Here is a 19,796-nt window from a genome sequence, read left to right as displayed (position 1 = left end):
CTATGCATAGACGAGATCCCTCAGAACGTCCCTCTCCTCCCGACAACTGAAATCCATTACGAAGATCGCGACCCCAGAAAACGAAAAAATAGTGACGATCAATACGGAGAAATATCCATTTCAATGCCATGATAAGATGAATTTATAGCTGTTATACTATTTAAAAGCAACAGACCCCGACCCAATTTCTGCCGTCCATCACAACATCTGGTAAATTGACTAACTGAGAAAGAACGAATTCATACTGAAGCTCTCGCTGAAAGACCTAGACTCCTCCAAAATCATGGACTTTTTGAGAGGAGACAAATTAAAATTCAACAGGCCCACATTCAATATCATCCTTCAAGACACGCTATTTACTATGAACAGACACACGACCCTGGAGAGAACCAAGAACCAACGCCAAAAGTCGAAACACTACACATTCAAACACCCATCACAAGTACCCCCAGGCCTCACTTAAGATAATACAACACAACGTCCGCCACTAGTACAATAGATTCACTTATGCAAACATATACTATCAAATAGAATAAGGCATAACACTTATCAAAAATCACTTCATTAACGACGAGAACACTCCACTCAAAATATTCAATTACAACATTCACACTTGCAATAAAGACAACTCAATCCACTCCGGTGCTGCCATTGCTATCAAACGCCATATTTCATACAAACTACACGACAACTTCCATACAGATATGCTCACAATCACAATAGATACCCAATAAGGGTCCATCATAATTGGAACGACAGACATTTCACCTCGTATAGGCTACATCAACCACATCGACTTCGTCACACTTTTGAATGGTCCCCATCCGGTATATCTCATCGCAGAATAAAATGCTAGACATACCTCATTAGGAAATTCCTCTTCCAAGCTCATTAGTAAACAATTACACTCACTCATTACTCGACACAAATGCATCAGGATCCATCACGACTAGGATCTATCAACACACCGTCTGACCACAAATCTATGATAGAAACAATTTTTGTTAACCTCATATAAATTCCCGTTTGTGCCGCAGGTCTTTCATTAGTGCTAACTGAACCCAATACAAACAAACATTTCCCCAGCACACAGTACCTACACAACCAGACCCTAAATTAGAAGAACTGGACACACTTAACAATAACTGGAAAAAACATAAACAGAACGAAGCCAAGACATCCAATACAGACCATAACACACCGTATCATCCAGGTGTGTCAAACCCACTCACCCAACACTTCCACCGAACACTTCTGATACAAACGCAATATCAAGTCTCCTTTCAATATAAGAACGACCACGGTCCATCGCTGGCACTCAACAGACAACTCATCACCCTACGCCAACAACTACCTACATCACGCAGGCGCCTAAAAAACATGACATAACTCCATCAAAACTTCGGAAACACAGACTATAAAATTTTTCCCTAAACGAACAATATGCAACACGACATACCAGAACAAAGAAACTATTTTCAGCCAAAACTGATAAGACATATTCACTCTGAACACACAGCCAAAAAAGACTTTGGCCATACATCAGAACTACCCAAGACTACTTAAAAACAAGTCACACCCCGTTCAGTTATACAGTCATGGCAACCTTACTAGTCTCCACCCAGTAGACTTCCCGCCGAAAACCGTTAGACAACTACAACACTCACTTAAGACATTTGAACATGAAACTCTCAGTGTTGAATCTTGGGTTGCTTTGCACAATCCAGGCGATCTTAGTTCACAATCCCGGCGTTCACAACGAATTCTATTTTTCTGCATGATCTGACTCAAATAGATCTCAATATATTCATTAGTCAGTCGTCATGGATGCAAAAATTACTTACACTTATTATTTCCTTTATCTCAAACAAATTTACTGCTTACTCTCGTAAGCACCCCGAAAGTTGATCATCGAATTCATAATCGTCGCTTTCAATGTTATATTTTGTCATCGTAAAATTCTATTTTGAATCGCAAAAAGAGCTACTGGTGGAAAACTAACTACGGAAACGCATAGGACACAAAAATTTGAGATCGCCAATAAATCATTGGACTGCCAAATATCTAACTGTAGATAGATTGTACAAACTAAAAAATTTCAAATAATTAAATCTTACATCCTCGTACCAAATTATGAACATTAAACAAATAATTTACAATTAAAATCATTATTTCAAAAACTAAACTTTTCACCCGAAAGCGAACGCCGTCCAAATCCCGATCTCAGTACTTATTCTGTGGTTGAATCTCCTCCCTCGTTGATTGTTGGATGTTGTCAGGTTAAGTCTTCTCCAGTTGTCAAAAGCTAAAACACCTCCCATTCTTCTAATTTTCTTTTTGAAAGAGGCGCCGTCTCCACGATCGCTTATTCATTCAGTGCCTTTGCCATTTAACACCATGATGAAGTACGTAAGATATTGATCTTCTTGCTTTGATTATCCAAAATCTTAACGGCAACTATTCAACGAGGAGCTGTACGTGTTCCTGCTCGACAATAATTCTGTTGACGTTCCTTATCATTTCTCGCACCGTCCCATGTCTTCCGAGCATCAAAATAGGATAGCGAAGCTCTTCCTTGTCGCCGTTGTTGATGATCGTCGTCTTGACTCTTAATATATCATGGGGACGTTTCACAACTGTGAGTCTCTGGATAGAGTTTTTGTCAAAGCCATCTTCCTGAATATATTTTATCACGTATGGCTCTGCAGGATGTAACTCCAACTAACTCAACTGCTTCCTAGCGTGGACGAAATTTTTCTTGTTCTCCAGTAACTCCAAAAATCGTATCTGCCAGACGACCAATAAATTGGTCGACAGGTTATTAAAGAAAATATGTTTGAGATGAAAGACTCATGCTTCGGGTTCCACAACAATGTCAGCTCTTTCTTGCCAGGTTTGTTGAATCTGGGCCATTGATCACGAAATTTGATCCAAGTTGTGCCCTCCCACCAGTTTGATGTCACTAGTTCTTCTGGACTATACAGTATAGTGAAAGAAGATTGTCTGGGTTCCTCTGACCAGGGACGTGGTTCAATTGCGCGGACTCCAGACACTTCTTAGAATGAAAAAGTTATTGGCTTAATCCACTGGTTTTGCCGTGCACGTGAGGTTGATTGCATTTCGCTCTTCTTATTTTCTTTGGCTGGTCTCATAAAAGGAAGAGATTGCTTCCGTTTTATCCCATTTTCACTTAACTTGCCAATGGGATCCTTGATGCCCAACAACTCCAAATTCCAAAGCTTCGAATATTCTTGTCCGGCGCAAAACATGTCGTCTATTGAGGTATAACCTTGGGAATCACCGACGATACCGCTAAATGTCCATCCAAATCGTGTTCCTCAAGCTGCAAGGCAACTGCCTAGATCCACGCGTGCACCCTTCTTTTACAATTAAGAGCTTCATAATCTGAACCAATTGTAACATCTATTTTACTCCGTTTTGCATAATTCGTTGACAAGTCACTTATGACTTTATTCGAGCTATTGAGGAGCGCCCAGTCGGCTCTAAATTAACAAATTTTTAAATACAGGAAGAAGTGGTTCTAGAGTGGCTGATCGCTCTAAATCCAAACAAGTCATGTGGACTGGACGGCTTCCACCCCAGATTACTCAAAAAGTCAGCAACTGTCATAGCCGTCCCTCTGACGTCATTTCTTCGAAAAACTTTGAACCAAAGGATCTTGCCGGCTGACTGGAAAAAAGCTCAAGTGACACAATTGTTTAAAAAAGGTGACAAAAGCTGCCCGAGCAACTATCGCCTGTCAGTTTGATTATTGTATTTTGCAGGGTAATGGAATTTGTTGTGAGGGATCGAATGATCGACCATTTGACTGTTAATTATCTCAAATCAGACTGTCTACATGCCTTTATTGCCAGTAGATCCTGCACCACTAACCTCTTGTCTACTCCGAAATCTGAATGAATGGACCCGCCTGCTGGACGAAAGGGAGCCAGAAGATGCAGTGTATCTCGATTTTGCCAAGGTATTTGACAGTGTCCCGCATGAGCGGCTAGTGCGTAAAATGAGGACTGTTGCATGAGTCTTTGGGAATTGAGAGTAATGTACTCAAACGGATCACCGATTTTCTATTAGGGAGACGACTACGTGTCAGTGTTAATAGATCCGTTTAAGACTGGGCTTCAGTGCGCAGCGGCGTGCCACATGGAAGTGTTCTCGGGCCTGTTCTATTCGTTGCGTTTATGAAAGATCTACCGGAAGCTGTGTCAGCGTGTGCTCGATGTATGCGGACGACACAAAAGTTCGTAATATAGTGAAGAATACGTCGCAAAAAGTACAGTTGAAAGGTGATCTTGACAGGTTGTTTGACTGGGCTGATAAGTGGCAGCTGCGTTTTAACGCTGACAAATGTAAAGTAATCCACCTTGTCAAGAATAATGAACAGCAATATTACAGTATGAGAAGACACGGTTTCAACGACAGAATGATGATGTCGAAGTCGACAATGTAAAAATATTTTGGAGTTAATCTCGACAATGAGTTGAAATGTTCAACGAATATTGAAGCTCAAGTTAAAAAATCCAACTGATCAGACTGATCAGACGCTCTCACTTGTACATAGATGCTGAAGCGATGAAACTGTTGTAACTGTTTGTCGCTGTTGTGCGTCCGAACCTACTAGACAGGAAAAAAACTAGACGAGGACAAAAATCGAGAGTTATCAGTCGAGAGTGCAACAAGGATAATTCCTGCATTAAAAGGCAAGCCTTATGAAGAAATCTTGAAGATTATGAAGCTTCCAAGCCTCTGTTGTCGACGTTTGCGTGGTGACCTCATTGAGGTATACAATTATGTCCACGGTTTATCCAAGGTCCCAGAAGGATTACTAGAATTTGAAACAAGAACCAACACCAAGGTCATCGGCTATAAAAACTAAAAAACTGCGTTGTAAAATATCCATGCGACAACATTTCTTCTCGCTTCGAGTCACTGAAATGTGGAACAGTCTCCCTGATAACACATAACATCGTTGAGGCTCCGAGTCTGAACGCCTTCAAGAACAGACTAGACGAAGCTATGCAGGAACATAAAATCAGTTTCGAAATGCCTAGCACCTTACTGGCCTCGCGAAAAGTCCAGCAGCTATTTTAATCAATCGTCATTTATGGAAAGATTGGGTTCGCAAGGTTGGATCCCTTGTGGAATCAAGTCACGAAAACTACAAGAATCGGCAACTGGCCATGGGCCATTTCTTCAGTGCAGACACTTCTATTCTATATGGGGATTTCGGGCTCCTCAAGCCTTTCCGTCAAGAGGCCTGCCGGCACGCGATTAAAGCCTCCTCCCACATTAGTTTTCCTCCATAGGATCATCTCCATCTTTCCCTTTTCCTCTATTCCCGTGATAATTATATTATGACGGAAGGTTTTTCTAACTGGAATAACGCTGTCATCCGGAAGCATGTCTCTGGATATATTCTCTCCCACGGGTTGCCTCCTCAATTCATTCACAAAGGATGAGGTTATGGAACTCCTTTGACTTGACTCATCAAAAAATAGTCTCACTGTTTGGGGTTGACTGGATTCCGAGCTTCGCTTTCTTACCAGCATCGAAATTCGTCAGTGAAATTCGTTGTTACGCTGGGTGTTATACTGATAGGCGGCCGTCTTCGGGTTAAGGTTGTTGGTTAACTTTCGTTTCAGACGGTTCTTACTATCGTACTTTCTAGTGGTCTCGCTCCTTTTGCCAGCTGGTGGCAAATAACTATCTTGACTTTTTAGCTGCTGATTTGACAGTTGATGAACTAGCGACATGACTCTGCATAATGTTATGGCTTAAGGCACAATATGCCTTATGCCTGCTTAAATTTTTACATGCCTCTCATTGAGGGTCAACTTTTTGCCTTCCAACAAGCTTCAGTTCTCAGGGCTTTCCACTATAAAACAAACAATAGGCTCCTTGCCCTGAGACTAGACCGGCTGCTTCCCTTCCTTAACTTTCTTTGATTTCTCGCTTCTGATCTCGTTTCTGTTCAGAACTCCTTTTCACTTTCGTATCTTAGAAACAAGACTCAACTAATACGATTCTTCCATCTTTATGGTGAATAATGTTAATAATGAACAACCACTCCTCCATCGCTCCCCCCTGTGTGTGCCATACCCAGCACTGACGGGTTCTTCCCTTTCAACTCCCCAATCACAAACCTAACACAATTACGATTAACAAAGTTATGTGCAATGCGTATTTTTCATCTCTTGCTGTCTTTTCCATTTCTCCTTAATCTTTTTGGAAACGCTCTGCCTCCTCCTGTTACCCTCCTCCTCAATAACAAAACGCTTTAACCAAAAAGATGACTGCCCGCTCTACTTCCTGAATCTCTCCCGTCTTACTCACCATCATAATCACCATGATCATAATCACCACATATATCCCCCACCATCATTTCGTCAATCTGAAAAATACCAAAGAAAACTAAGGAAAATAATCATATTAAAAAGATGCGAAACGCAAGTGTATCGAGAGTATTTAGGATATTTTTCTTCAAACCATGTTAGTATAGCATCAGTATATGTAAATACTGTAGATAAAATCAACAGTCTCCCACACTTCAGTCATCCACACAAGCCCTAAAATTCCTGACTGACTCCCGTCTCCCTTCGCTTCCCCAAGCCAACCCCACACACATACAACCAACCTAATTATACGCCTTCTTCGTCTCCTACTATATTACCAGTTTATCCTTCATCTTTCTCTGTGCCACCTGTTTCCTTTTTAGCGCATTTTCTCATTTATGGGAAAAATGCCCCCCTATAGTGCTCGTTATGTCCGTCCGTCCGCCTGTCCGTGACTTCATGTTTTCGTCGACAAGAAAATGCGCTCTCTGTCACTCACTGCTGTGAGTACTTGTGACGAACTAATCTTGAATAATAGCTAATTAATCGCGTTACCTCAAAGTTCGGATGGTCTAATTGTCACGTCCACCAATGACCGGAAATTAAATGCAACTTCCTTATTGGTTTTATCAGCAGGAGCTTGGACGGAGCGGATAGTTACTCAAACAAACCTTCTTAAATTTATTTATTAAAGATAAACGGTAAATTGAAACTAAACAAATCAAACAGATGCGGCATACGAATTAAACGAACTAACAAAATTAAATGCGGAGGAAGTTAAAGTGCGATGAGAGCAAAATGCGAGGAGAGAGCTGGAGCATTGAGATCTGAGAAAACGCACGATCCTACAACAGAAAACAGAAAGTAAATATCTACGCATGACAAGTCGTTATATACACAAAAATCACGATATTCTATCAAGTATTCCAAGCTAAATTTCACCACCATAGCACGCAACTCACCCTGGCGTCTGAGTCAAAATCCTATAAGAGAGGAACCACGACGCAAGTCGGGGTCGGCATAGTATCTGACGGCTATACTCAACTTAACACCCACGTCGGAGTCGGTCCTACTTATCCTTCGTAGTCTGACATACAGTAGTGGGAAATTTGCAGCAACACTTCATTACAGTACTGAGTTGTATTTTTCCCCGAGCCCTGAGTTATTTTTTACCCAAGGGCACGACGAACTATACACCTACGAGCACGGAACCGTGTAATTAGCCAGGAAATGAATACTTTCCGAAAAAACCTAAACCATGGCGATAATCATCATCGATTCAGAGTATCTCATCATACGTTCATAAATGGTGATCATTTGCATGATATATCGTTTCACACAAATGTATATGGTGTTTCTATTATTTAAATTGGTATTGTGGCCAAAAAACTGTTTCGTTATTTTTAAATCACACTAGTGTTCTACATTTGGAATTGTTTCAATTTTTTAGATTTGAAAGCGCACGACTCCATCACCTTGTTACACTGCTTTTGAAGACAGTTATAACTTTTTTGTTCTGTTCTTCCCTGATTACTGATTGATCATGACTCGTTTACTATCCCTGAACTTGAACCTACTGCACAGTATGTGCTCGCTGGTGGCGTCGAGAGCTACTTGTTCGCGACGTGCTCCGCTCTCGCCAACACCGTCACAGGGGAACTGTTCTCCATTGACCTCGGAGGCGGCAAAGAATACCGCAGATTTGCCCCCAAGAATTCGACTGCTGTTGATTGGGTAAAGCTGAACGACAGCGGCGCATCGACGGACATCATCGCCTGCGCGGACGCCGCGTTTGCAAGGAGTGAGTTGAAGTTACCCAGGGCACAATTACAGTGAATAAGATTAGGCTTATTTCATGCATTCAAACTTGTTCATTGGCGAAATTTTGTTCAAAATTATTTTAATGAATGTTAGTTTCATTCATATATATTACTTTAGTTACATATTTGATTCATATAAGTTATAAAATGAGTGCCCCGAAAGTTGTATTTAAGTATGCTAGATTTGCCAATGATTATCATAAGCTGCAAACGCATCAATGTTCGATTCATATAATTTTTTTAATGAATGTTAGTTTCATTCATATATATTACTTTAGTTACATATTTGATTCATATAAGTTATAAAATGAGTGCCCCAAGCTTATATTTAAGTATGATAGATTTATCAATGATTATCATATGCTACAAACGCACCTATATGTTTGATTCATATAAATTTGATTCATCTATGATTGGTTCATTGAAGCTTGTTTTGTACGCGCTTGATTCATTTGAGTTTGATGCACGATGTTTATTCAACTTTGTTCGACATATGAGAGTTTGGTTCATCCTGTTTGAATGAAATTTTGTTTATTGAATTTGCGTTTTGACGAAGTATTCTTGATTCAGTGTGCATGATCCAAATAAATTCGACTTATCAGAATTGTATTCAAATAAGTTTGTGCATGTGTGACCGATGCATGGTTCATCTATGTTGTATTTATGTAAAATTTATTCATGCATATTGTATTCATGTTCGCTGTATTCACTTAAGTTTGATTCATAGAATAGAATAAGCTTCTCTGATCGTAGTGGATCGCATTAAAGCCTGAATATTACTGAAACGTTTAATTATTATTAGGGAAATTGATTTATTCATGTTTATTATTATTATTTTTAGTACTGTACTGAAATAAATTGTTATGGATACTAATTTCATTCGTGGATATTACTTTAGAACAGATTTGGTTCAAATAAGTTGTAAAATGAGTGCCTGTAAAGTGGTATTTACCTCCGATTGCTTTTTAAATGATTAGCATATGCCTTAATTAGATGCATATATAAGTGTGATTCAGATACATTTGATTCATGTATAAATATTTGATTTTTTAAATTGGTACATTGTAGTTTTGTTCATCTAAGTTTGATGCACGACGTTTGACTCAATTATTATGCTCGATTTTGAGAGTTTGATTCATGTTAATTAGATGACGTTTTCATTAGTGAATGTACGTTTTATCGAAATATTTTTTTTCAGTATGCTTGATTTAATCGATTCATGAAAATGCATTTCAAATTAGATTTTTGTGACATTTGTAACCTTGCTTCTTTGATTCATGTACGTTTGATTCGTGCTTGTTGAATTCATGTATGTTGGATTCATTTATGTTATTTTCTGACATGTTTAATTCATTTACGTTTTATTTACGTATGTATGATTCGTTAAATTTGATTCATGGACTATGATTCATATAAGCTCAATTCATGAAATTTAGTTTATACTGGATGTTATTTAAGTTTATAAATACTAAAGTTTATAATACTGGATGTTATTTCAGTTTATGTCTATTGGATTTCCACGAAGGTTAATGATAATAGTTTCTTCATGTTTGATTTATGCAAGCTTGATTCAAGCAAATTTGATTCATACAAATTTGATTCATGCAAGTTTGAATCAAGTAATCCTTCCTCCTCAGACGCTCTCGTGTTCAAGATCAACGGCTCCTGTTATGCAGGAGCCGCTAGTGGCATGATTCTGTACGGCATCCAGAACGACGAGCAGGACTGCGGTGACGCGCCTGCTGAAGTTGTCTACGTCATGACGCCTCGTAAGTTGTCTACGTCATGACGCCTCGTAAGTTGTCTGCGTCATGACGCCTCGTAAGTTGTCTACGTCATGACGCCTCGTAAGTTGTCTACGTCATGATGCTCGTAAGTTGTCACACACGATCCAGCAAAGACTTCAAAATATAACATGTGACGCTATGCCCTTTTATTTAATATATTATTGTGATGAGGGTGCTGACTCAGAACTGGTATCAGGTATACACGGCAGAGAGTAAGATACTGCGAATTGTGTTGAATGATCAGTTGCCTCCTATGAGAGGCCACCCACTGACTTTAATGTTTGCTCATAAAACAAAAGGAGCTGCTGATTCTTGTTGCTTCGTGATCTTTTGCCGTCTGGCACCCCAATTGAATAACATTTTTTCGTTTATTTAATTGAAATTGACGGAAGCCAGCCACCGGCCGCCAAACCTGCAGCGGCGTTCAATTTAAACTTATTAAAAACCAAGTAACTAACAAAATTATTTTTAACAGGGATTTAAACAAATCTAAAAGTCTTCAACCGTCATGCTGAATGCTCGAGACGATATTTGTAAATCAGTATCATTATAAAAAAATTGCAACAAAATGCATGGCCTCTTATATCAGCTCCACAGTACCTGTTCGAGAACAACGGATTACATTATTTATGTTTACAGTTCCTGGACAAATGGTCGGAGACACCTTCCTTCTCTACACCGAGTCCACGTCTGACGGGTGCATCCGCGGCAACAGCGACAACACAGGTCTCGTCTTCAATGGTACGTGAGCTGACCGCAGAGAGATAACACTATTTTAGATATAATGTGTGAGCGGATTTGATTTAATTTAAGCCAGCGGCTTACGGCTCTCCAGCTGCTACGTATGTGGTACTGTTCAATGGTCCTTTCTCACGCCTTCCGGATCAGCCAGCTCTGTGACGTAAGCGCGTGTCACTAGCAAAGTGTGACTTATTCTTTTCCCTGCCTATGTGTAGAAATTTTACTAAACATTGAATTGCACGAAAAACATTTACCTGGAATTTCGCTCCCTCTCCACCGTTTTGCACCCTCCTCTCCCTCATAACCCGATGGGTTTGTCCAATTATAGACAATTGGCGTTACGATAATGACTGATCAACTCAAAATTTCCATACGACTTTTAACGAACTTAATGCCCAACTAATTTTACTTACCGACGCTGCCGCCTGATTTTACGCTACAGCTGATGACGCGACTGCAATTGACAAGCTCCCCTTAAGAAAGCTGATGATGCATTTCATAAAATCAACATGACTTTATCGCATACCCCCAACCTTAAAGCGGTGCGAAATATTCATGTGCGACAGCTTAAATAAATAGAGACGTAGAAAGCCGCACCACCGAAGAAATCAAACACATATTAAATGCACAATAAAACTGACTACACATACAGGCCATAATCACAGACAAACGCTACACTCAAATCATCAAAATCGTAACCACAGACACTACAATAGCCCCCACCCCACATACTTACAAACGTATTTTGAATGTAAAACATTAAAATAACACCCTAACAATGCGAACAAGAACCGTACACACACCTAATTATCTACTTAAAATGTTACAAAACAGAAGACCACCCGCACACCAGTTCACATCCCCCCACTCTCTTTTGCTCCGAATGCGCCTCCCATGAGACCGCAGTTACACCAACGCTAAACCTAACAACGCAGTTACGCTAACACCGCAAAAAATGCCTCAATGACGGATGCAATGCGATGACAGACGGCTGACAAATCCACACTTGAAGTATTCAACTACAATGTACTTACGAGCAGCTGTAATAATGACAACACACTGTACATTTCGGTGCTGCCATAGCCACTAGGAGACTCATACCTTACAAACTTTGACATGCAATTTATTTCACATTCAAATGCTCACAATTACAGTTGACAGTCCCATCACTACAGGAGCAACACACAGCCCTACACGTACAGAATACATCAAGTATACATACTTGATGTATACCTCCATCTTGTTTACCTACTCGCAGACACAAATGCTAAAAAACACAACACCAATAACCTGCGCAAATGTTGTCAAAGCCGCATGTCATCACCAGACAGAGTCATAAGCAACAGAAGGCATTCCACAACACTTGCACACTAGGATCCATTCCACAACCTTCAGACTGCATTCCAATAATAGCCCCACATTCAGACCCCCACTATAACAGACCCTGCATTAAAGAAATAGGCACATGCTTAGACAACTGGACCTGTATCCCATCATAACACCCCGCATCATTCCAGGCATCATACCCATTCACGAAACATTGCTTTTGCAAACACAATATCAAACCTCTCTTCCATGCAGCCCCATGCAAATAACTATACATAGCATACAGACTCCTAAAAACAGAGACATGATAGAACCTAATTAGCATTTTAGAACGCATGCAGATCACAAAATTCTGGTCTTTCCTAAAGCGCATGCTAGGATCTGACGCCTAACAAACTGTCCCATACCACAAACACAAAAATATCAGATTCGACAGACCAGAACAAAAAAGTCATCTTCCACCAACATTGGCAGGACATATTCACTCAGAACGGCACAGACAACGAAGACTTTAACATCGACCACATCCACACCGTAAAATACCCCCTGAAAACAATCGTGGTGACCTTACCCGACCCCATCTAGCAGACTTCCCACCCATAACCAATGGAGAACTACGGCGCACACTGAAAATATTTCTACAGAAAGCACCTGGTTCTATTGGCATCAAAATCCTCCAAATCAAACATTTATTCAAAATAATGATCCACAACCTGCTGCACACATTTAATCACTCCATCTCCGTTGGTTATTTCTCCGACTCACAATAACATGTCATAATGATCTTCCTGCCAGAACCCGCCACATCTCATCATAAAGTACAAAACTACAGCCCTATTTTACTATAAGATTTGCACGGGAAGCTCTTAGACGAAATCCTGAATAATAGATTGAATGAGCCCCTCACCAGTCACCATTCACAACACTACACAGTTCGGTTTCAGGGAACACCAGAAGGACACAAACGGCATTAGCCACATTCCACCAAACTCTCGTTGTACAACTTGCACGACACACTGCAGATATACTGTATATAATACCCAGTGTAGTGACCAAAGTCTCCGATAAGGTTTTGCTCATTGGAATTCAATACAAAATCATACCTAACCTTCGCCCGACCTTTACAAAAAACACTTTCAGACTACCTGACTCGTAGTGATCAGACCTGACTTTACCTGACTTTTCGTGTTCAGACTACTTTTTACGTGTTTCCGATCAGTTGTCTGTTTTGCTCACTGTAAACATAACAGCATCCATCAGAATGTTGGCAATCACGCTCGTCTTCCATAGCAACTCCTCACTTATAGCATCAGGGACCACAAACATCTAATCACAAGTAATTTCTATAATTTTAGGGGATTCGTTTTGATCAAATGCTACCAATATATATACATATTAACTTATTTTATATATTTTGCTTAAAAATGTGAATATTAAAAAACTAGACGTGCTAAAAAATAACAACGCCTATTTTGAAATTAGCAGTAAATTAGCGTTTTGAAATTAGCAGTTGTTTTTCAACCCACACAAAATGATTTCAGAACCATTAAATTTTCTCAGTTGACCAGTGACATCAATGGGTGGTTTTGCTGGTTAGCGGAAGTTTTGCTGGTTAGCGGAATTCTGAGGAAGTCGATCGGTTAGTATTTAAAAAAGTAATCTAAAATGGTGTGAAAAAAATTCTCCGTCGCCGGCTTCACTTATCGTGGCCGCATCTGGGAACGTAACAACAGCGATAAATGAGGATTTACTTTGCCTTATTTTCAGATGAATATGAAACCCCGTACGACAGTGGACTGATGCCGCAGAGGCTGACTTGCTGCAATAAAATAATAGCCGGACATTGCGTCGAGACTGTGCAACGTCCTGACTCCGACAGCTTCGGGTACTGCGAGGCCAAGACTCTGTGCGAGGCCCTTGGCTTGCCGCTGGCGTCCTACGAGTTGCAGGCCACCCCCGATATTCAGGATTACGCAAAAACACTCAGTGAGTTGTAATCTACCTAATAAGTCTTGAGCCGTACAATGTGTATAGTTTGAAATTCTTAAATCTGTCAGCCAATCACGGATTATCACCGACTAACAAAATTGAGCAAACTATTTGAACACTAGTTCATTTACTCATATACCAACTTGACATTTAACAATCTTATAAAAAAGTTGTATATGGTCTTATTTAGATCGATGAGTTCAAAGGTACCCATGCTTTGGAGAATTCATTGCAGTTGCAATAAATATTCGTAACTTGCGTTAAAAATTGTTTGGTGACTTATACTATATACTATACGAGATGTTCTTAGAACAGAACGAAGAATTATTCCAAAACATTGCGAAAGCAAAACGAAGCTGTCTTCCCACTTCAGCACTCGTTAATATTCAAATAAAAGATCATTATTATTTTGAGAAACATTTCGAGGTCTACTCGACAAGATTCTGCACATTATAGCATAGCTTCCTGATGCCTCATGGCGAGGACTTTCTACAAGTCGCCTACACGTGTTGGTGGAGTACCTGGCGCTAGAGTCAACACAACAACTTATCGATGATGTTGAGACTAGGAAAGCAAAAGTTGCCGTTCCATATGTTCCAGTGCCAGTTTCATGGTTTTCATACCAATTGTTAGCAGTTGATTTAACTCTGAATGCATCTAGCTGGCTTGCTGTCCTTAAATATGGACATCAAACATCTTGGAATGTCGACTAGAGTTATTCGATTGTCGATTGTTATAGATTATTTCATAGAATAGTGAATGATTGGATTGCAGGGTGGCAGCAACACGACTACTATTTCACGAGATCGAATGTAGGTGTGAGTTCATGGCATAGAATTGCTGAATTTTGGAAAATTTCATCCCCTGCTAGATTGATTTTCCGTCATGTGCTCTATTCTTTAACACGTTGACTCCGATGTGGTACATATCCATACCACGAAGTTATATTTTTCCATGACGTAGTGGTACATAATTCAGGGTTGCCAGATGGCCTAATAAACGGCCAAGTACGCGAAAAAGGCTAAAAAGGCCTATAACTCTATATATACTAGTATACCTATGTGTAGGTTCCAGTGTAAAAATTCACTTTCTTTTTTTTTGCAATTTTTACAATTTAATTAGGAAGTACCTCTATCATAATTTTTAGCCAGCCAACGCTATTGGAAACAAATTAATTCGCGGAATTTGTCCAGAAAAAAAGACCGTCTGGAAAACCTGGACTACATATATGTCCCATTTCAATTATTCCAACACATTTTTTTAAATATATTTTACCGTACTAGTTCGGATTAATTTACTCCCTATACATATTATTCCGGTAGTAGAATGCTTAGGACCAATGAAAAATCAATTCAAATCCTCAATTTGAGTAATTCGTAATAGTACAAAAATGAAATAATAGTACAAGATGAAGCAATCGGAGACAACGTGTTAAACATGTGTTTTGTGTCCTTCGTAAACATTATGCATTGTGAATTGTTTGAAATGGTTTATGTAGAAATGACAATTTAGTAATGTATAAACTCTCAAGTGTATTCGTAGTTCATATTGGTCTACTATTGTAATTTTATACAAATATGCTGTCTTTCTAGGTTGGGTTTGTGGATTTCGATATTCTTTAATCCCACTCACTTATGCATCGCCTCCACACCATCCTGCTCAGAATGCGCATCCCGCGAGCGCACACACACTTCGTGCATCAATACCATTAAATGCCTCAATTGCCACCAAGATCACCGAACACTTGCCACAAACTGCTCATACAGGAAACCAACCATCACTAACATACAATAAACAATACTAGAAAAAGAAACGAAAAAAACGCAACGGACATACGCTCAAATAGCCAAACATGCTATTCAAAAGATAAACCAATACAATTCAAATCAAACTGACAGTAACTGACTGACTTACTAGTAAGACATGAATGGAAACAAGTGGCTCATTAGGGCGAACAGAACTAATTTTAAAATCATACCCATCAGATGGGGAACACACCAGAAATTAGCATAGACATCACCCACTGCCCATTCATGATCAAAGGAACAGTCTTAGGCTTAAACTTGACATCACAGGGTTTTCGGTCTCAGATAACAGCCAGAGAAGCAACAGCTGTCATAAACCTACCCAAACCATCTCCGTGTATCCTCTTCCCTTCCAACGCAAAACGCACATTATTCTTGCATTTGTAAGATCATCCCCCATTACCCTAATACCCTTATACACACTATCCAGAACATACATAACACAACTGCAGAAAGTCCAAATCAAAGCACTAATATTCATCACAAGCACACACCGGTACGACTTCATACCCTAAAGAAAGAGCACTGCATGAACAATGTTTGAACCCCACCATAAACACAGTCTTCCTTCAAGAAGCGCGTAGAACCTGGTCCACCATAACAATAAATGACCCAAAGCTCTTCAACCGACTAACTCCCTCCTTCAAGACATAATTGCGTAAAGCACCAGCGATTAAAAAGTTCTAAGCTACAGGCATTAGCCCCTTTGTACGCATTTCCACTATTTACACAAACCAAAAGCATCTACAGGACGGAACATGCGGCACTTGTAAGTCAGTTTTAAATGAACGGGTAATAGTGCAGGTATCCATATTACGATTACTGACTGGCGAAATACACCTAGAATGACTGATATTAATGACGAGAGTATACGCACTTTATCAACATAACTGCTGCCTACTCATCCTCCCTCTCGAGTGTCGCGTGACTCGCTTACCTCGGTAACCACACTCAGCTTCATCACCTCATCATCACTTTCACCTTCATTATATCATCTCCTTCGAAAAAATAATAAAAAACTGAAATGTTTTTAAAATGCGAAACTCAAGTATGTGGATAGTGCACATAATCTATTTTTACTTAAATACTACTTGAATATGTAAATAATGAACCATCATCCTCCCATGCATCCTCCACGCAAACCTTAAAGAGCCTTCACGGCTTACAAGCACTAGGCCCCAAGCCAATACAACTTAACTTCCGTCGCCCTCATATAACATACAATATACCTACCTCATATAACATACATTTTTTTAGAAACCTAGGACTTTTATTTACTGTATCTAATGTTGTCAATGCATAATTCTTCTCATTCTTCCATCCGTCCTTTCCATCCCTTTTAATTACTACTTTTAAATAAGCTAGAACTAAAAATGACTATAGGAGAAAAGTCTCACTGAACAATTTCAACGATAAACAGGTGCTAATTAATTATTAATATATTTTTTACTTAGATCACTATTTCTGGATCAACACGCAGCGTGGAGAAGAGGGCTACTACCGCTGGCTTCCCGACGGCCAGAATAATACATTTCCTGTTGGTGGCGGTTCCAATTCCCAAGGAAAATGTGCTGAAGTCGACACTTATGATAAAGATCTTTGGCCGGTTGATTGCGAGAGTTTGGATTGGTACATAGCCCTCTGCATCGGCCTCAACACATCCCTGAAGCAGTGTTGAGAAGCACTGAGGCGGTTACTACAACACGCACATTTTTCTTGATTTTTCTTGATATTTTAGCTTTGCGTGAAGAGTGAAATATTCATGAGCCTTCTTCATTCCAGTTTGTCAACAATTCTTAGTTACCAATGGCCTATTCGGATTTTGTCTTCACGATGAAATATTCCTCCATGCTGAGATATTCTGCATTAATCTCCCTGGCAAATGACTTGACAGGATTTATTTTATGCTGAGCCAGCGTGGACAAGTTCTGACACTAAGAACTAGCGAGGATCTAGCAGACACTGCATGCAGTGTCCTGGCTGCCACTATGGATAAGTTCTGACACTAAGAACTAGCGAGGATCTAGCAGACACTGCATGCAGTGTCCTGGCTGCCACTATGGATAAGTTCTGACACTAAGAACTAGCGAGGATCTAGCAGACACTGCATGCAGTGTCCTGGCTGCCACTATGGATAAGTTCTGACACTAAGAACTAGCGAGGATCTAGCAGACACTGCATGCAGTGTCCTGGCTGCCTCTATGGATAAGTTCTGACACTAAGAACTAGCGAGGATCTAGCAGACACTGCATGCAGTGTCCTGGCTGCCACTATGGATAAGTTCTGACACTAAGAACTAGTGAGGATCTAGCAGACACTGCATGCAGTGTCCTGGCTTGTATGTTGAGGAACCTGCAGCGCTTCCATTGTGTCGCATGTGTTTCTGATGTGCGAAGCCAGTTTGTGTTCAGTGTAATCCGGGATATCAAATACTGCTGTGTGTTGTGACGAGTGTGTTCCAACTAGTGTTCCATCACTCGGCATCACGCGCTCTACTGATGGCAGATTCCAACGCTGTTAAAGAACCGTCGCTGTTGAGTTTTTCTGTTGAAATAGAGCGTTTATTTTACGCCTTCCTCACCTGCCTTATTAAAGCTTTCCTGTGTTGTGTTAAACCAATAAAGAGCCTCTCCTCAATGATGTGTTTCTGTTCTGCCCATTACAAGTTGTACAGTAATACGGACATAATGTTGACCGGAGACTTTGGGAAGTACAATTGTGGAAAAGAAGTACAACTCAAATCTATGTGCCTCAATAAAAGAAAATAAATACTTGAGTAGCTCTGTATTCATACGTTCCATTGATTATCATGCTTCAATAGAATTTTTCGTTTGAAGTGAACAGGCGAATAAAATTCTTATGCAACATTTCCTATTCCAAGAAAATATACATAAGTGTAAGTGAAACACAAGTAAAAGTAACTAGTAAAAATGTAATCAATTAATGATATATAAATGGTTTGTGGTTTATTTAAAGTTCGTCACTAGATAGTAAAAACGGGCAGCGACTACATGCAAGATAACTACTGTATACTGTATAACTTATACTGTGATATTCAGCCGTGTGAAAACGACTGGCTGTCAGCCAATATGAATTTGCGGTGCGATGCTTTGAATCAAAATCTCATAATTGGTTAAATCAACCATGGCTAATCAAAAACAAAATTTATGTCGGAAATGCGATGAGAATGCATTTCTAAATATTTTGAATTTGATAAGAAAAGCAATTCAATAATTAACTCGATCACTGAATGAATTATTATGGGATTAATTAGCTGATGTATTCGACAATACTGTCAATAATATCAAATCACTGTCGGAATAATTTTAATCGTGTTTCAAACAACCAAAAGACATATTAAACTAAGCTGACGCCCAACTCTAATGCTTGTACATATTGAATAGATTGGTTATAGTCATCGCCTCTAATGCTTGTACAGTCATCTTCAAACACGTTATAGAATGCAGCTAAGAGCATTGGCTCGAGGATATAAAATGGGTAAATTAGTTCTTTACTACGCATAATTTCAATTTCTTTAGTTGATCAATTCAGTGAGACAAGAAAGAAAATAATTAAATACTCGGTATTGATAATGTAGGATTTGCAGCGATTTATTATTGTGATAAGGTATTACAAAAATTCATTGTGTGATATTAATCGTAACTCGCGAACGAAGGCATAATCGAAAAAATTTTCACGAGCCAAACATCAACCTTGGGAGGTTAGGTTTGTATATTCAAAGTTTCATTCAAATCTGTTCAGTAGTTTTGGAGAAATTTCTTGGTCACTGCGAATTTCGGCCCGAATTGCTGTATAATCCACGAATGAAGGTGAAATGGATAACAGTTTCACGAGCTAAACATCACCGTTAGGTTCTGATAAATCCGTGTACTATACGTTTCATGGAGCTGCGTTCTTTAGTTTGGGAGATATTCCTTGGTAACTGAACTAGGAGATTGGCCGTGAGACCGGCCGTAA

General features: G+C 39.6%; 1 protein-coding gene across 1 annotated transcript; it reads left to right on the top strand.

The window, feature by feature from the left end:
• Window positions 1-7,934: 7,934 nt before the first annotated feature.
• Window positions 7,935-18,455, top strand: LOC108681706 (the record flags this gene model as incomplete). The annotated part of the gene is made up of 5 exons (XM_018170766.2): window positions 7,935-8,151; window positions 9,808-9,939; window positions 10,597-10,698; window positions 13,792-14,010; window positions 17,273-18,455. Coding segments are annotated over 5 exons (894 nt in total), but the record flags the coding sequence as incomplete, so codon positions are not given.
• Window positions 18,456-19,796: the final 1,341 nt, after the last annotated feature.

Source organism: Hyalella azteca, unplaced genomic scaffold (genome assembly GCF_000764305.2).
Source record: "Hyalella azteca isolate HAZT.00-mixed unplaced genomic scaffold, Hazt_2.0.2 contig16387, whole genome shotgun sequence".
In the NCBI taxonomy this organism is placed as follows: domain Eukaryota; kingdom Metazoa; phylum Arthropoda; class Malacostraca; order Amphipoda; family Hyalellidae; genus Hyalella; species Hyalella azteca.
Note: the sequence above shows the minus strand (reverse complement) of the source record. Positions and strands in the feature narration are given on the sequence as shown.